Consider the following 16816-nt stretch of genomic DNA (forward strand, 5'->3'; position numbering starts at 1 on the left):
GTTTGCGTCCTTTGTAGGGACATTGATGCAGCTGGAAACCATCATTCTTAGCAAACTATCACAAGAAGAGAAAACCAAACACCGCATGTTCTCACTCATAGGTGGGAACTGAACAATGAGATCACTTGGACTCGGGAAGGGGAACATCACACACTGGGGCGTATCAGGGGGAGGGGGGAGGAGGGAGGGATTGCAATGGGGAGTTATACATGATATAAACGTTATGCACATGTACCCTAGAACTTAAAGTATAATAAAAAAAAAAAAAAAAGAAGGTTCAAATACTATAAATAGGAGAATTCTGAAAATAAAAAATAAATATAGGAGAATTCTGAAAAAACAAAATAATGATGGATAATAGTCTTACCAGATAAGAAAGACATAAAACTACCATAATTAATAGAACCTGTTATACATTAATATACAGATAAATCAACTGAACAGAATAGAGCCCCAAAATAAAATTAAATACATATGACTTAGTATATAATAAAGATAATGTATTGGTGAGAAAAGGATGACATTCAACAGGTGCTTTTGGGACAACAGAGATATTAGAAAATGTAAAGTTGTCTATCTCACTAATTAGAATAAATTAATTCCAGGTGAGTCAAAGTTGTAAGTTTACAAAAAAAAAAAAGTAAACATAACTTTTGTTATAATTCTGGAGTAGAGACAGAATTTTTCGATACGATACGACTCAAAATTCAAAGGCCACAAAAATATTTCCTAAATTTAGCCACAGAAAAAATTTTAAATATTTTTGCATGGTTTAAAAAAAAATGAAAAATATTGAATTAGGAAAGACTTGCAACACATCACAGAAAAATGTTAGCTTCCTTTATATAAAAAGGATGCAGAAGTCAGAAGAATCCATAGAAAATAGTCAAAAAATATAAAAAATCAGTTCACAGAAAAATATAAATATCTTAAATATATGAAATGGTGTTGAACTGGTAAGAAAGCGTCAAATTAAAACTGCAAAATGCTATTATGATAATTCAAAAGATATGTATCAAAGTCTAAACAATACACTGTGGTAGAATATAACAGCAGAGGCTTTTGTATATTGCTGGTGGGAATGTGGTTCGGTATAATTTTTATGGAGAGCTATTAACAATAGATATTAAAATTAAAAATATGGCTGGGCACGGTGGCTCATGCCTGTAATCCCAGTACTGTGGGAGGCCGAGGTGGGTGGATCACCTGAGATCAGGAGTTCAAGACCAGCCTGACCAACATGGTGAAACCCTGTCTCTACTAAAAACACAAACTTAGCCAGGCGTGGTGGTGCATGTCTGTAATCCCAGCTACTTAGGAAGCTGACGCAGAAGAATCGCTTGAACCCGGGAGGTGGAGGTTGCAGTGAGCCGAGATCACGCCATTGCACTCCAGCCTGGGCAACAAGAGCAAAACTGTCTCAAAAATAAATAAATTTTTTAAATAAATAAAAATACACCTTTGATGTAAGAATCCGGTTTTCAATTATATTTATTCACACATGTGCTAACTGCACTATGAACAAATATAGTCAATAAAGTATTTGTGATAGCATAAGATTTGATCACTATAAATGTCTATTAATACAGAGTATTGGTTAAGTATATCATGGTATAAACTATTCAATGGAAAATTAAAAAATCATGAAACAGCATGAGCCAGGACGATATGCATTTAATGATCTCTAAGATCAGTGTCTATACCATGTATCATTTGTTTGTAAAAATAATTAGAATACAATACACATATATGCATATTTAGGTAGTGTACATATGATTTTATGTACAGAATAGCTCTAGAATTACACAAAAGAAAACAGTAACGTATTATGTCTGAATAGTACTGAATGGCTGCAGTTCTTAGGGTGAGAGTATTTAACACATTTTTCTACCATGTTTGTGTGTTATTGATTTTTAAAATTCAATTTAATGTTACCATTAACAACTTTATTTGCATTCCTAATGTCAAAGTTAGAAAACATAAGACCACCATTAAATTCTGAACTTGTGTGTCAAGGTCATGCTGAATACCCATCCACATACAAATATTTAAAATAATACACCTGAGACTTACAATTTTGCATCTTCTCTATAATCATCCAGACCCTCATCATATGATTTTGATCTTTCTGTCTTTGAGTTGGGCTGAGCATCCAGGCTAGGAGGGCCAACAGATTCTGTAATTAATTAAAATTCAGTATTTAGACATTCACAAGTGGTTCCCAGATTCTCTTAATGGTGGAAAGATCAGTTTATCATACTGTTCTAAGTGGAAAACAGAGCATGAGATATGGTTTACAAAACCACCCTTTAGACGTACCGTGGTCATGTGAGAGCTGACGGCGAATTATGGGAGCTGAAGTTGTGAGGCTGGGAGGAACTGTTGCTATGGAGGGGACCTGAGAGGTAGAGGCTGATATAACAGCAGAAGCAGGAATATGTGCAATATCATGATCAATGCTAGGGCTAGTTGGTTCATCTGTAAGAAAAAAGGAAAATCAGAATGTTCAATGACCTAATTGTTATTAATAAAACTCATAGTCAATAATCATTATTAAGGGGGTCAGACAAAGATTTTAACACTTCACCACCAAAGCACATCACTAAATGACCTATTCAGTCTGCTAAAAATTGATTTACAATTATTACTCTAGTAATTCTACATAATTCTGAGAATATGGTATAAGAAATTAAATGAGCTGTTCTGCCAACCAATTAATGCCTTCACTAATTGTCAAGGTACTAAAGTTTATAGGTACCTCAAACCTAAACCTATCAAACCAGAGCAATAATCATATACCACCCGAAAGAATTACTTTTCAAATTTTAAATGTATCACAGATTATCACTTCAGGAAATTAAGCAAGGTGATTGGTTGAGGCTCAGTTTTCAAAGCATTAATTCCTAAAACCGTATCTCCCCCCTCATCCCCACACAAGTGTATCTCAATTTCTGTAGAAAGACAAAGTCCAGTCTCTAGCTTCCAAAATAAGTTTCCAGAGACATTTGTACAAAATTCTTACTCTTATAAAAACATCAATGATTTAATTTCTAATACTTGAGGCCAATAAATGTAATTCAATAGGATGCTGGAACTATAATCCTTAAAATTAAATGCCCCAGAATAAAACCTGTTAAAGAACGTACTACAATGATAAACCAGGGTTTTGATGCCTTGATTTAAAAGGTCCAGCTATGTTAATTTTGACTAAATTCTAAGAATGCTGTACCATATTATCAGGATTTTAATCAAAAAGACCGATAATGTTACAAAAATATAACATTTCCATCTTATGGCCAAAATCAGTTAATTCTAACTATGTTTAGCTTATTTTCTATTTTTACAACTTTCTTTAAAAGCAGCTCTTTACATTTTAGCAAGAGAAGACATTTTGGAAATTTCTCTATGCACCACTTTTTACTAAGTAAATGACAGTTTACTATCATGTCAGTAAGAATACAGTAATTCTTTTTCCAAAAGCAAGAAGATAACTGAAGTTTTAAAAATCCAATGAGGATAACAATTTAATTTCACTAAAGCTTGTAGTATTTAAAACTGATTTTGATATTTAAATTAGCACATGTAACAAAATTTCTTTAAACGATACATGATATAAAGCAGGCTAGTTTTATAGAGTCTGCTGATGCATAATTCTGTTATAGATTAATGAATACTGATGTGAACAGGAATGTACTGTATTCTTCAAAAAGTATCTGACTCATGCAGTATTAATAAATCTTTATACTGGGATAAATTTGGAGGAGAATGATTTTATGCCTTGCAAAAGTAATGAACATGAAATTCAAATTGTACATGGATTAAGCATTATTGCAAAGCATTAAATACAATTTTCAAATTGTGTGTCCTTGGATTTCCTGATGGTATTCATTCAATCCCTTCTGACTTACTATATTTTGGAGAAAATTTCTGAAACACACTGGATTAAAATAATCAGTTTTAGATATGTCTGCAAAAATAGGTGGGAGGATAGATACTCACCTGTTCTAAAGTTGGACTGAATGGAGAAGGCGTGGGAGAAGAGACTAACATTGGGCTTACTCATTTCAGTATTGTTGCATTCTTTATAATAAATGCCTTTTACTGGTATGTTAAAAGGAGAAAAGGAAAAGCTAAACATATTTTTAAAGTAAACACAATTATATTACCTCACATTTACAGACTATACTAATCCCATTCTTTATTCCCTTTGAAAAATATAAAAATTTTTCTACCGGTTTAAAAATACTGTGTTAGGAATAATCCAAATTCAAAAACTCTAATTTTCACATACACTTTAATTATTACCAATATGCAGATTACATAAAAACAATTCCAATTTATCTTATTTTCCAATGTAGAAAAATAGACATTAGTTGACCAAAGGGAAAACAAAAATTTTTCATTTCATATACAAATATATTCAAAAGCATCATGATGTCACACTTTCAAACGACTTCTAAATTTTCAACTAAAATTTTCTGTTAGATGAACACCAATCATCTTTATCCTAGGCATATCACATACTACATTAAGACATTAATGCATTCAAAACGTATTTATGAACTACTGGGGTTACAGATTTGTTATTAAGTGGCATAAACATTCGTGTTAGACTAAATTACATAATCAAAGAACTGACTTAAGAAATGAAGTCTTGGCCGGATGCGGTGGCTCACGCCTGTAATCTCAGCCCTTTGGGAGGCCAAGGCGGGCGGATCACCTGAGGTCAGGAGTTCCAGACCAGCCTGGCCAACATGGCAAAACCCTGTCTCTACTAAAAATACAAAAATTAGCCTGGCATGGTGGTGTGTGCCTGTAGTCCCAGCTACTTGGGAAGCTGAGGCAGGAGAATCACTTGAACCCGGGAGGCAGAGTTGCAGTGAGCTGAGATCATGCTACTGCACTCCAGCCTGGACGACAGAGTAGGACTCTGTCTCAAAAGAAGAAAAAAAAAAAAAAAAAAAGAAAATGAGGTCTTCATTTACTTTCTTCACCAAAAGACCCAGAGCTCTTTTTAATAAAAAGAATGGTGAAGAATACGTAAGTTGCTACACATCAAAATCCAATGTGGTTACTGTTTCTTAACATGTAAAAAAATACAGGCCTATATATCCCAAAATTTTGCTTTGGAAAACAATGTTTTCCAAAAGTAAATAATCCTCACAGATAATATCTTCTCCATTATTCAATTTGGATTTTTTCTAAATGGAAAATATTTCAAATTATGTTTCTATTGATAATATTCATATCTGAATAGGAAATTTTCACTGTTTATTGCTTATCAATATTTTAGAAAAAACATCTTAAAGATTTCATATTGTGAAACTTCATGCATAACTGTTACATAATTATTTTTCAGATATCAAAGCATGAAAGAAGGGAAGCCCTCCTATGTGAAGAGCTCTTGTAAGTAAGAACCACTAAAATCACAGCGGAAAGAGCAAAACACATGAAAAGACAACTCATGGAAGAAATACAAAAGCCTAATAAAAATGCAAAAAATACTTGTAAAAACCTATTACTGAAATGATCAAATAAAAGCAAGATGAAACCGTGATTTATAACTGTTTTTTCATCTCATAAACTGACAGGTATTTTCACTTTAAGATGTTCTCATCCTACTTGATCCTCTTCGTATTCTGCAACATAACTACAGAGAGTGTGTCTATGCCTGTCTATCCCAGAGATTCAACAGGATTTCACAGGAGTAGCTGGCCCTCCTGTGGGTGGGCATGATCTAGACCTGTCCCTCTCAATCCACAGAGACTGGCCAAAGGGTGAGAACCACGCAGTCAGAGCCCCTGATATTAATAGTATCTCCAGGATTCAATACATGGACAGTGAGAAAACTATGGACTTTCTCTTCTTTTCCTTGAAGAACAACAACTGTAGAAATCAGTGAACTGTTGAGTTGTCACCAATGGCCACCTTTTCTACTATGTGGAGAAAAATTATCTGAGAAAGAAGAAAGCAAAACAAAAAAAGACTCACAGTGGTGGCTCATGCCTGTAATCCCAGCACTTTGGGAGGCCAAGACAGGAGGATCACTTGAGGTTAGGAGTTCGAGACCAGCATGGCCAACATGGTGAAGCTCCATCTCTACTAAAAATACAAAAATTAGCCAGGCATGGTGGCGCATGCTGGTAATCCCAGCTACTCAGGAGGCTGACGCAAGAGAATCGCTTGAACCTGGGAGGTGGAGGCTGCATGAACCAAGATTATGCCACTGCACTCTAACCTGAACAGAGCGAGACTCCATGTCAAAAAAGAAAAAAAGAAAAGGAAAAAAAACCTCACTCTTGATGTCATCACTTGGGTATTTAGATCCAGCCATGCATGGAACCAGGTCTACCACAGAAGTTCTTCTCTGTGAGCTAACATTACTTCTTGGCATGAGCTAATTTGAAATAATTGCCCTGTCCCTGGAACCAAGAGAATTATGATGAACATAAATGTGGAGGGCAATGCGTTTCTACCACCCTGACAAATGTGCATGTCTTCTCAGAACACCCAGTGTCCACTGTTACAGGTTAGGGCACAGAGCAAAAAAAAGTCCCTTCTAAGATGAGCTGAGTTATGAGGAATGTTTCTCACAGCTTATCATAATTACAAAGAAGCATATAACCAATGTACTTTATATTTTATAATTATAGTTGACAATAGTTTTATGTAACTCAGTGAAATTATCAGAATTTTCAGCATAGACCATGGCAGAAAAATCAGTTCCCTGACATAATTCTGCTATTTTATTTCACCTCTGCTACGAAGTAGTATTCCTACCCTCTCCCCAAATTACAGCATAATAATTTAAGGAATATTAACACTATTACTTATTTCAATGACAGAGTAAACTGTATATTGCAAAGAGAGGGGTAAATTTGTATAAGTTGAAAGAAATGGCAACTAACCTAAAATTATATATGTGGTTCCAAAATAGCAACAGCATGTATATATCTTTTTTACTAAAATATGGAAATTGAATAAACTGTTTCTGTTCCAACTCTTACCAGAAGGGACATACCTCAAGCAAAATACACTTAAAATCTTGATTTTTCCTCATCCTTAGGGAAAAGGAGAGGAAATACAGCTAATGGATCCTGTGTCTTAAAAATAAATTCAGGCTGGGTGCAGTGGCTCACGCCTGTAATCCCAGCACTTTGGGAGGCCGAGGCGGGCAGATCACGAGGTCAGGAGATCGGGACCACCCTGGCTAACACAGTGAAACCCCGTCTCTACTAAAAATACAAAAAATTAGCCAGGCGTGGTGGCAGGCGCCTGTAGTCCCAGCTACTCAGGAGGCTGAGGTAGGAGAATGGCATGAACCCGGGAGGTGGAGCTTGCAGTGAGCTGAGATCACACCACTGCACTCCAGCCTGGGCAACAGAACGAGACTCCGTTTCAAAAATACATACATACATACATACATACATAAATTCAGATGTGACAAATATCCTTTCTTTTTACTTGCCTTCTGAGATAAACACTCAATTTAAATCAAAGGAGGTGAATGGCTAAAGTTAAATGATCTTATTAACAGTCAAGCATAAGCTCCTTCTTTCAAGTAACAACGTATTAATCTTTGGTAATGCCACTTTTTTGGTATTTTTTTTTTTAAATCAGAGTTAAGCCCAATGAAATAAAGACATCCTAAAAAATCGAACTCCTGAGGCAAATTTAAATTAGCCCCATTAATACCAATTACTGAACATCAGGTAAAAGAGCTGATAAAAATGGCATGCTGGAGCTGGAACTCCATTTACATTACATTTAAAAGGCCTGGAGAAAGAATGTTTAAAAATGATGCTAATATATTCACATGGCCTTCTCATCTTTGATCCAGCAACAGACCTCGGGTAGTCTCACTAAACATTTTTCACTAATTATAAATAAAATTTTTGAAGTAATAAGTCCTGTTTTATATGAACTGGTGAGGGGTGCCCATCACCTAGTTCAAATATTCCCAATTTTTACAATAATTAAGCTCATTATCATAACTGGAATTCAGTTTTCTAATTAAGACGAAGTTTCTTTAATGGTCAGTTCTGTGAACATGGATTTAAATTAACATTTGGCTTTTTGAAAGTCATCTGGAGATTTGGCTATCTTAACCAAAAGGTCAATGCTGTATCTCCCTATTAGATAGAAATGATTTTACAGTGGTTAGGAAGGGGAGTATTTTGAATAAATTCCCTATTCATGTTTGCCACAGCAAGATGGCAGTCAGTGCTGACGATGAGGGAGTGGAGTTATAAATCCAAGAGGAACTACTGTGAAGAAGGTATTTGAAAGGGAGGTGACAAAATCAGAGCAAAAGCAGGGATGTGTGTGATATCATGGTCAACTCATCTACAAGAAAGCATGCACCAGTCAGCAGAGCAATGGCTCTAAATTTTCAAAGGGCAAGTGGAAGGATCACATCTAGATTTGCCACGGTTAACAGGTTACAATTACTTGGCTGAAGTTTTGCAGTCCCATAGACCAAAGATAACTAAACCTTTAAGATCTGGGGGTGAGGGTGTGTGTCCATGGGCCCATGCACAAGCGTGTGTGTATGAAAAATGATCCAGCTTGCCAGCTGACATGCTGCAACAATTTCAACAAATTCAACATTTACTTAGAAATTTAATAAATATCAGGTCACCAATTTCACTAATCTATCTTGAAAATTGTTCTCAATTCTAGTACACAGAAAAGCAGCAACAGAGTAGAAATGTGGATGACTGAGTAGGGAAGTCAAGAGACCTGGTATGTTTGACTTTGCAAAAGCCACTTAACTTTTTTGGATATTACATTTACCACCTATAAAGCAAAGAAGTTGGACTTGGATGGTGAGAAGGGCCAATTCTAGTTCAAATGGCCAACAGTTACAAATCCACTAAACGGGTAGAATTACCTATTTAATTTATGTAAACATATAAAATATTTTTAGGTTTTTATAAACCAGGCATTTGTTAGAGGGCTTCTGAGATTTGGGTCTATTTTCAACATTGAAGGAACTAGGTGAAAAGGCTCCAAAGTCTATTTTAGTGAAACAATTTTACAGTTTGTAAGAGCTAGGTTTTGGGAGGGCACAGTGGCTCATGCCTGTAATCCCAGCACTTTGGGAGGCTGAGGCAGGCAGATCACCTGAGATCAGGAGTTCGACACCAGCTTGGTCAACACGGTGAAACCCCGTTTCCACTAAAAATACAAAAATTAGCCGGGTGTGGTGGCACACGCCTGTAATCCCAGCTACTTGGGAGACTGAGGTGGGGGAATCGCTTGAACGTGGAAGGCAGAGGTTGCAGTGAGCCAAGATCATGCCACTGCACTCCAGGCTGGGTGACAGAGTGAGACTCCATCTCAAAAAAAAAAAAAAGAGCTAGGTTTAAAAAAAACATATCTCCCTAAATAAATAAGCATAGCAATCTATAAAGTGTGCTACAAAGAAATTTAAAGTGTTTCAGAATAAAAGCTAATGTGGCCGGGTGTGGTAGCTCATGCCTGTAATCCCAGCACTTTGGAGGCTGAGGCAGGCAGATCACCTGAGATCAGGAGTTCGACACCAGCTTGGTCAACACGGTGAAACCCCGTTTCCACTAAAAATACAAAAATTAGCCGGGTGTGGTGGCACACGCCTGTAATCCCAGCTACTTGGGAGACTGAGGTGGGGGAATCGCTTGAACGTGGAAGGCAGAGGTTGCAGTGAGCCAAGATCATGCCACTGCACTCCAGGCTGGGTGACAGAGTGAGACTCCATCTCAAAAAAAAAAAAAAGAGCTAGGTTTAAAAAAAACATATCTCCCTAAATAAATAAGCATAGCAATCTATAAAGTGTGCTACAAAGAAATTTAAAGTGTTTCAGAATAAAAGCTAATGTGGCCGGGTGTGGTAGCTCATGCCTGTAATCCCAGCACTTGGGAGGCTGAGGCGGGCGGACCACCTGAGGTCAGGAGTTTGAGACCAACCTGGCTAACATGGTGAAACCCCATTTCTACTAAAAATAAACAAAATTAGCTGGGCATAGCGGCGCATGCCTGTAATCCCAGCACTTTGGGAGGCTGAGGCAGGCAGATCACCTGAGATCAGGAGTTCGACACCAGCTTGGTCAACACGGTGAAACCCCGTTTCCACTAAAAATACAAAAATTAGCCGGGTGTGGTGGCACACGCCTGTAATCCCAGCTACTTGGGAGACTGAGGTGGGGGAATCGCTTGAACGTGGAAGGCAGAGGTTGCAGTGAGCCAAGATCATGCCACTGCACTCCAGGCTGGGTGACAGAGTGAGACTCCATCTCAAAAAAAAAAAAAAAGAGCTAGGTTTAAAAAAAACATATCTCCCTAAATAAATAAGCATAGCAATCTATAAAGTGTGCTACAAAGAAATTTAAAGTGTTTCAGAATAAAAGCTAATGTGGCCGGGTGTGGTAGCTCATGCCTGTAATCCCAGCACTTTGGGAGGCTGAGGCGGGCGGACCACCTGAGGTCAGGAGTTTGAGACCAACCTGGCTAACATGGTGAAACCCCATTTCTACTAAAAATAAACAAAATTAGCTGGGCATAGCGGCGCATGCCTGTAATCCCAGCTACTTGGGAGGCTGAGGCAGGAGAATCACTTGAACCCGGGAGGTGGAGGTTGCAGTGAGCCGAGAGCGTGTCATTGTACTCCAGTTCAGGCAATGAAAGTGAAATTCCATCTCAAAAACAAACAAACAAAAAACTAATGGTACTACCAAAGAAAAGATAAAAGCATATAAAATTATTTACTGGTGGAACATTTTTGTTAACCAACTTAACGCTTCTAAATCATCTTGATATGGCAGTGCCAATAAGGCTGTGACCATCAAATTCAATTTAACCTAGGCTAACCCTCACTGAGCACACACACAGCCAATGTTGGGGTAAGATGGAGGAGTCTTAGAGATATGACAAAAGCATGGAGAAAGAAAGTTAAGATGAAACCCTGGGTGTGGGTAACAGTCACAGTATTTTTGTATTACTAGTAATGAGGAGTATAAATTAGAAAAGTGTAGGAAGTCAGGATTTTAGAACACATTGCAATATCTGCTACTCACCATGAGATTACTCATGAACAGCTCACATTGTTGCGGTTTGTGTTTACTTATAAAAGAAGTTGAAATTTATTTTCAGGACTTACTATGTAGCTGTATAAAGTGGGGGGGTGGGAACAGTAAACAAAATACTGTTAATGAGTAATATTCCAAATTTAAAAACAAAATGTATTCATTTTGTTTTGTAGGCCTGTATGCCTCCTAGAACCTTAGTATATAGGAGGGGTCCCCAACTCCTGCACTGCAGACTGGTACTGGTCCATGGCCCATTAGTAACTGAGCCGTACAGCAGGAGGTGAGCAGTTGCGGGAGGGAGACAAAAGTCAAATAAGATAGGAACTAGAGAGTACTTTTATTCTTAGTAAATAAAATGATTTATTTTTATCAATCTATATGTATACAGAATTATACAGATCTTTATTTTCTATTTTAGCCAAAGTCCCCTCTTTAATAATATAATTAACTCTTTGTTTTATTTCTATACTTCATAACTAGGAAGAAATATTAACAGATATATCCAGCACTTTTTTTACTACTCCAATGTAATCTAATTATATTGTTGTTATTATGTAGGAAGAAAATATGATGCCAGTGTTCTGATAAGATCGCACAGGCCAGTGAAACACAGCTACAGGTTGTAGGATTTTTTACATTTTAAAACCTCATAAATCAATCATTTGCCATCAGTTCCTTTCTATAAAATATCTATTCTAGATGATGTATAAGATTCCATCTATGACAGGAGTCTACTATTTGCTGAGTTTGGCCTTAGGGGTATACATATGAATATGGGTACAATTTAGATTGAGATTCCCTACAACATTGACAACTTGAATATACCCTATTTATTAAAAAAACATAAGCTGTGTGGAACTTTTTAAAAAAGCTTTTAGTGTCACCTATCCAATTAAGTGTTTCTTAAGAAATATTTTTAAAGCTATCAATAGCTTTACAATTGATAGCTTTAAAAATGTTTCCATAGAAAAGAAACAACAGTCCTCAACAGCTTTAAAAATGTTCCCATAGAAAAAAAAACTCAACTGGTACTCAAAGAGAAGCATATTATACTGTAAAATGATAGAGAACTCTTTTCATAAACCCACTGGGCACCAGGGGAATAGAAGTATGGGCCTTGGCTGGTGGCAAAAAGAGAAGGAAAAAAACCCCTGCATCGCACGCCTCCAAGGGGCACTCTTCACAGGCATTCTATATAAATGGCACCCTCCCTGGAGCTGTGCTATGGGATGAGGCTGAATGAGGCAAACCTAGACACCCTGTCTCTATTACTTACTGTGTGATTTTAAAGAAGTTATTTAGCCTCTCTATTCCTTAAATTTCTCACTTATAAAATGAAGATAATATTAAGGACGTAATCATCACCCGTTAGCAGATGTTTTAGAGCTGCACAGTCATTATAACTGTCTTGTTGTTTCGCTATACATTTAACCAGCATTTCAAAATTCTTTCAGCCATTATCTCAACAAATACTTACTGAGTGCATTCTTTATGCCACACAGTGTTCTAGGCATTAGGGACACAAAAGTGAACCAAAGATTTAAAATTTCTGCTCTCATGTAGTTTATGTTTTAGTTCTACTGAGAAACATGTAACAAAAACAAAACATGTCAAGTGGAAACAGTAATACAAAGATAAATAAAAAAGCTTGAGAAGAGAATGTCAGTTTCTGTGTCTGTGCGTGGGATACCTGTTTTAGATAGGTGAGTCACAAAGGCTGCTTGGATAAGATCTTTGAGCAGAGACCCAAATGTTATGAGGAAGTCAGAGGCTTGTGACTATCTGTGGAACGTGTTCCAGGGTTGGAAACCAGCTGTACCTGTCCCTGTAGCAAGGCACGCCTGACAGCAAGGAGGCTGGTGAGGCTGTAGATGGGATGCACATGGAAGACTGTGATAAGAGACCACGAGGCAGGACCTCTCTGACCCCATCAGAGAGGGAGCTGTGAGGCATACCATGGAGGGCCTTTCAGACCACAGGATTTTGCATGCTATTTTGGGTGAGATGGATGGGAAGAAAACAGAGGGTTCTGCACAGAGGAGTGGTGTGATCTAATTGACATTTATAAAAACATCACACTGGCTGCTGTATGGAGAACAGATCTGGGGTGGGAGGGAGGAGACAGAAGACTCAACAGGACGGGTGCCAGCAACTGTGGCACACGCTTATAATTTAAGTAACTTCTCCAAATCTATTCCAGGATTTATAGTATGGCAAACTAACTTGACAATGAAGAGGTCTTTTCTCTCAGTACACGTTAAATTTACAAAGAAATATGCTTTAGAAAGTAAAAGCACCCTGGCCGGGCGCGGTGGCTCAAGCCTGTAATCCCAGCACTTTGGGAGGCCGAGACGGGCGGATCACGAGGTCAGGAGATCGAGACCATCCTGGCTAACACGGTGAAACCCCGTCTCTACTAAAAAAAAAATACAAAAAACTAGCCGGGCGAGGTGGCGGGCGCCTGTAGTCCCAGCTACTCGGGAGGCTGAGGCAGGAGAATGGCGTAAACCCGGGAGGCGGAGCTTGCAGTGAGCTGAGATCCGGCCACTGCGCTCCAGCCTGGGTGACAGAGCAAGACTCCGCCTCAAAAAAAAATAAAAAATAAAAAAAAAATAAATAAATAAAAAATAAAAAAAAAAAAAAGAAAGTAAAAGCACCCTTTAAATGAAAGGTTGGTAACTAATTATCAAAACTGTTCCACTTGGTTTTTGAGTCACATGAATCAACAATTAGGTACAATTTGCTTTGCTGATTTCCTTAATCTCAGGAATTTGTTTCATCAAAATAAAAACTTGAAATGCATACTAGGTACATGAAATTTTTTTTTTTTTAAAAAGGAAAATTGGTACTAGAAATAACCTTTAAAGAGGATAAAAGCTCTAGTTGAAGCACAGCTTATGAGATTCCCTACCAACATTTTAAAATCACACTGTTAAGATTTCTGTGCCTATTGAACTAGAAATAACACTTTTCTGGAAAGATTTCTTCTACATTTGGCATATCAGCCAATGACTCTAAATAAGCTCACCTATAAATGGGATGGAAGCCAAGGAATCGCCAGGTGGACTGGTACTTGAGGCTTTTCTTTCCTCCATTCTTTTTATGTGGACCTCTCGACGTGCATCATTGGGCAGCCAGCAGGTAGTGTCTGACCCAGTCTCCTGGTCATTTACTGCCAAGATGTAAGACTGATGCCTTAAAGGCTGTGGTGTCTGGCGTCCAGATGGAGGTTTTTCCCTTAGGATGACAGCTTCTTTATTATCTAAAGTATCTGATTGCTCAATTTCAGCCTCTTGTAAACTTAAATCTTGATTCCTTTGACTGATGGGTAGTTCTAAATCTGAAGTACCGGCGTTTTCACTCGACTGAGGGGCAGGCTTAGCAGAGGCTCCAGATAAAGAGGGGGATTTCCCAGTCTCCACTTGCTGATCAGGGGTGCTGTCAGTCCTTACCCATGTCTGCTGATTCAACAGACTATTCTGATGCAAGTGATTTACTGGTCTTTGGTCTTTGATAGAAACAAATGATTTCTGGCTAAATGATGGTTTTGTGACATGCGTCGAAGGAGCTTTCAGAGAATTACTTCGGACTTTCACAAGAGGTGACCTGTCTGGTGAAATACCCCGAGGCAGTGACATTCCACAAGTAGTCTGAAAATTTCTGTTTGACTGCAGTGCTTTTAGATCTGGTGGAATTTTTTTAAACTGTGACACAGATCCCACTCCTCTACCACTCAATCTCCTGTTATCAGAATTAACAATGCTAGGAGCCACAGTAAAATTGGAACCTCGAAAAGATTTATGAATTTCTTGCTGCCTAGGTCTTTCATAAATACCTCGTCTATCATCCTGTTCAGTAAACCCACTCCACTTGTAAGTCTGTTTTTTCTCTCCATTGGAATCAGGTATTGGAGTTCCAGAACTGACATTTTCTAAGGTTTCATCCTGTCCCTCAATATAATCCCATGAACGAGTTCTATGATTACTAAAACTAACAGATGGAGACGTCAGTGCTCCTTGAGATGCACTTCTTGGACAATACTTCATTAGCACAGAATCTTCCAGTCTTTCTTGGGACACACTGCGTTGCCGTACCTGGACAGACTGGGGCACTCGATCATGAGAGGTGCTTCGACGTCGTCCCTGCAAAGTAGTGCGGTTGGGGACGACTTGGTTATAATCCGTCGTGCTTTGAGATGCTGCTCTTAAACTATCTAATCTTTCTTGTATTGTCCGACAACCTATGTGCAATCGTCTGTTATCAATATACTCTTTGTAAGTTTTATAGTTTTTCCAGTCTATGTGCTGATGGGAATTTGGCGAATAGTGATTAACAGATACAGAGGGAGCCTCCACAGCTTGAGATCTGCTGCTTGAGATTCCTTCAGAATGTCCACTGTAATTTCCAGATTTAAGTAAAATTCCAGAAGGTTCCAATGATCTGGAGCCTGCAGTCTGATGAATTAGATGAGTGGTGGGAACTGATAATGGTGGTGATGTGGTTCTTGACACTGTTTTTAAAGAGGTCTGCTCATTCACACCATACCTCACTTCTTCAGTTCTATGTGAAGGACCTGCATGGTTGTTTCTATTGGATAACAAATCTACAACCTTCTCAGAAGGCACAATGACAGTCCTTACACTTTCATTGCAAACACACACTGCTGTGTTTGATTTTGCAACATCTGTTGGTGATGGAGGCACTTGTATTTCCATTCTATAGGCCCTGCCAGGTTGTGTCAGTACTGGTGTACTGGTTTGCTGTTTGCTCAATGATGAGTTAGGAGGAGATATTTCAACTGGCTGTGCCATGGCTGACGGGGCAGATGGCAGCCAGGGATAGCAGATTGGTGGAGGTTCAGGTATATTGCGGGCATTGCCACTATAAGCTTCGTTGCCTTTCAGGTAGGCATCTTGAGAATATGCCTGTATAGAAATGAGAGAAACGTGTCACTGGAAATTCACAAAAAGAGTAATAATTTCGATTTTTATAGTTCACCATTTTATCTGACTATGCCCTACCTCGTTCCTGAGTGACACTCACTATAGCATGCATGCAAACACAACATAAGGGTACTCTACAAATCTAGAAAGAGCTAGTCTCTCAGAAATCAAATACATTGTAGAATCTGCAACACATACAAATTACAATCACCTCTTTGCTCAAAACATGTGAAACTCACAAATTTCTACCCAACCAATTAGATGTACCCATATTGCTTCTAAAATTCTCCCCATTCAAGCCTTCTGATTTTTCAGCAGTCGACAGGTTAAATGGCTGCCAAATAAATCCCAGCAAAGGAAGATTCATGTATTTTGCCAGAGAAAAGGTGAAAATACTAAAAATCTTAAATGCATTTTAAGTACTACTACTATCATAAATTAAATCTAATTTATTTGAAGCATCTTGTCAATTAACCATTTCAGAGTCCCTGAGAATAATCCATTTTGATAAACTAAGCCCATCAGCAGCCATGCTAAGTATTTTAATATTTAAAGTAAGAGAATATGCAAGTTTAAGAAATAAAGCACACATGATAAAGGCACAAAAATATGAAAAAAGGTAACTCATCGTTCTGTATATAATTTATACTTTTATTTTAAGCTAATGCAAAAGTATATCGTACAAATTTATTTGGTCTCTTTTACTTATTATGAGGAGACATTTCTCTATTACTAACAGGCAGGCATGCAGGTCAAATTGTTTTTTATCAACTATTTGTAAAATTATTCAGCAATTTTTTAAAGCCTT

The 16816-nt window shown here is 37.8% G+C and overlaps 1 protein-coding gene across 11 annotated transcripts in view; it reads right to left on the reverse strand.

Annotated features, from left to right (window-relative positions):
• ARHGAP21 (Rho GTPase activating protein 21) overlaps positions 1–16816 on the reverse strand; it is a 142982-nt gene that overhangs the window by 28119 nt on the left and 98047 nt on the right. For 6 of the 11 annotated variants that reach the window (XM_033209913.1, XM_033209907.1, XM_033209912.1 and 3 more), the window contains 4 exons: positions 14094–15990; positions 4000–4101; positions 2320–2478; positions 2074–2176 (listed from right to left, as the gene is read on the reverse strand). In XM_033209913.1, the coding sequence (XP_033065804.1) occupies positions 2074–2176; positions 2320–2478; positions 4000–4101; positions 14094–15990 (2261 nt within the window). The remainder of the gene's footprint in view (positions 1–2073; positions 2177–2319; positions 2479–3999; positions 4102–14093; positions 15991–16816) is intronic. The other 5 variants (XM_033209916.1, XM_033209914.1, XM_033209917.1 and 2 more) reach the window with 1 other exon arrangement.

The sequence above is a fragment of the Trachypithecus francoisi genome, unplaced genomic scaffold (genome assembly GCF_009764315.1).
Source record: "Trachypithecus francoisi isolate TF-2019V2 unplaced genomic scaffold, Tfra_2.0 Lachesis_group9, whole genome shotgun sequence".
In the NCBI taxonomy this organism is placed as follows: domain Eukaryota; kingdom Metazoa; phylum Chordata; class Mammalia; order Primates; family Cercopithecidae; genus Trachypithecus; species Trachypithecus francoisi.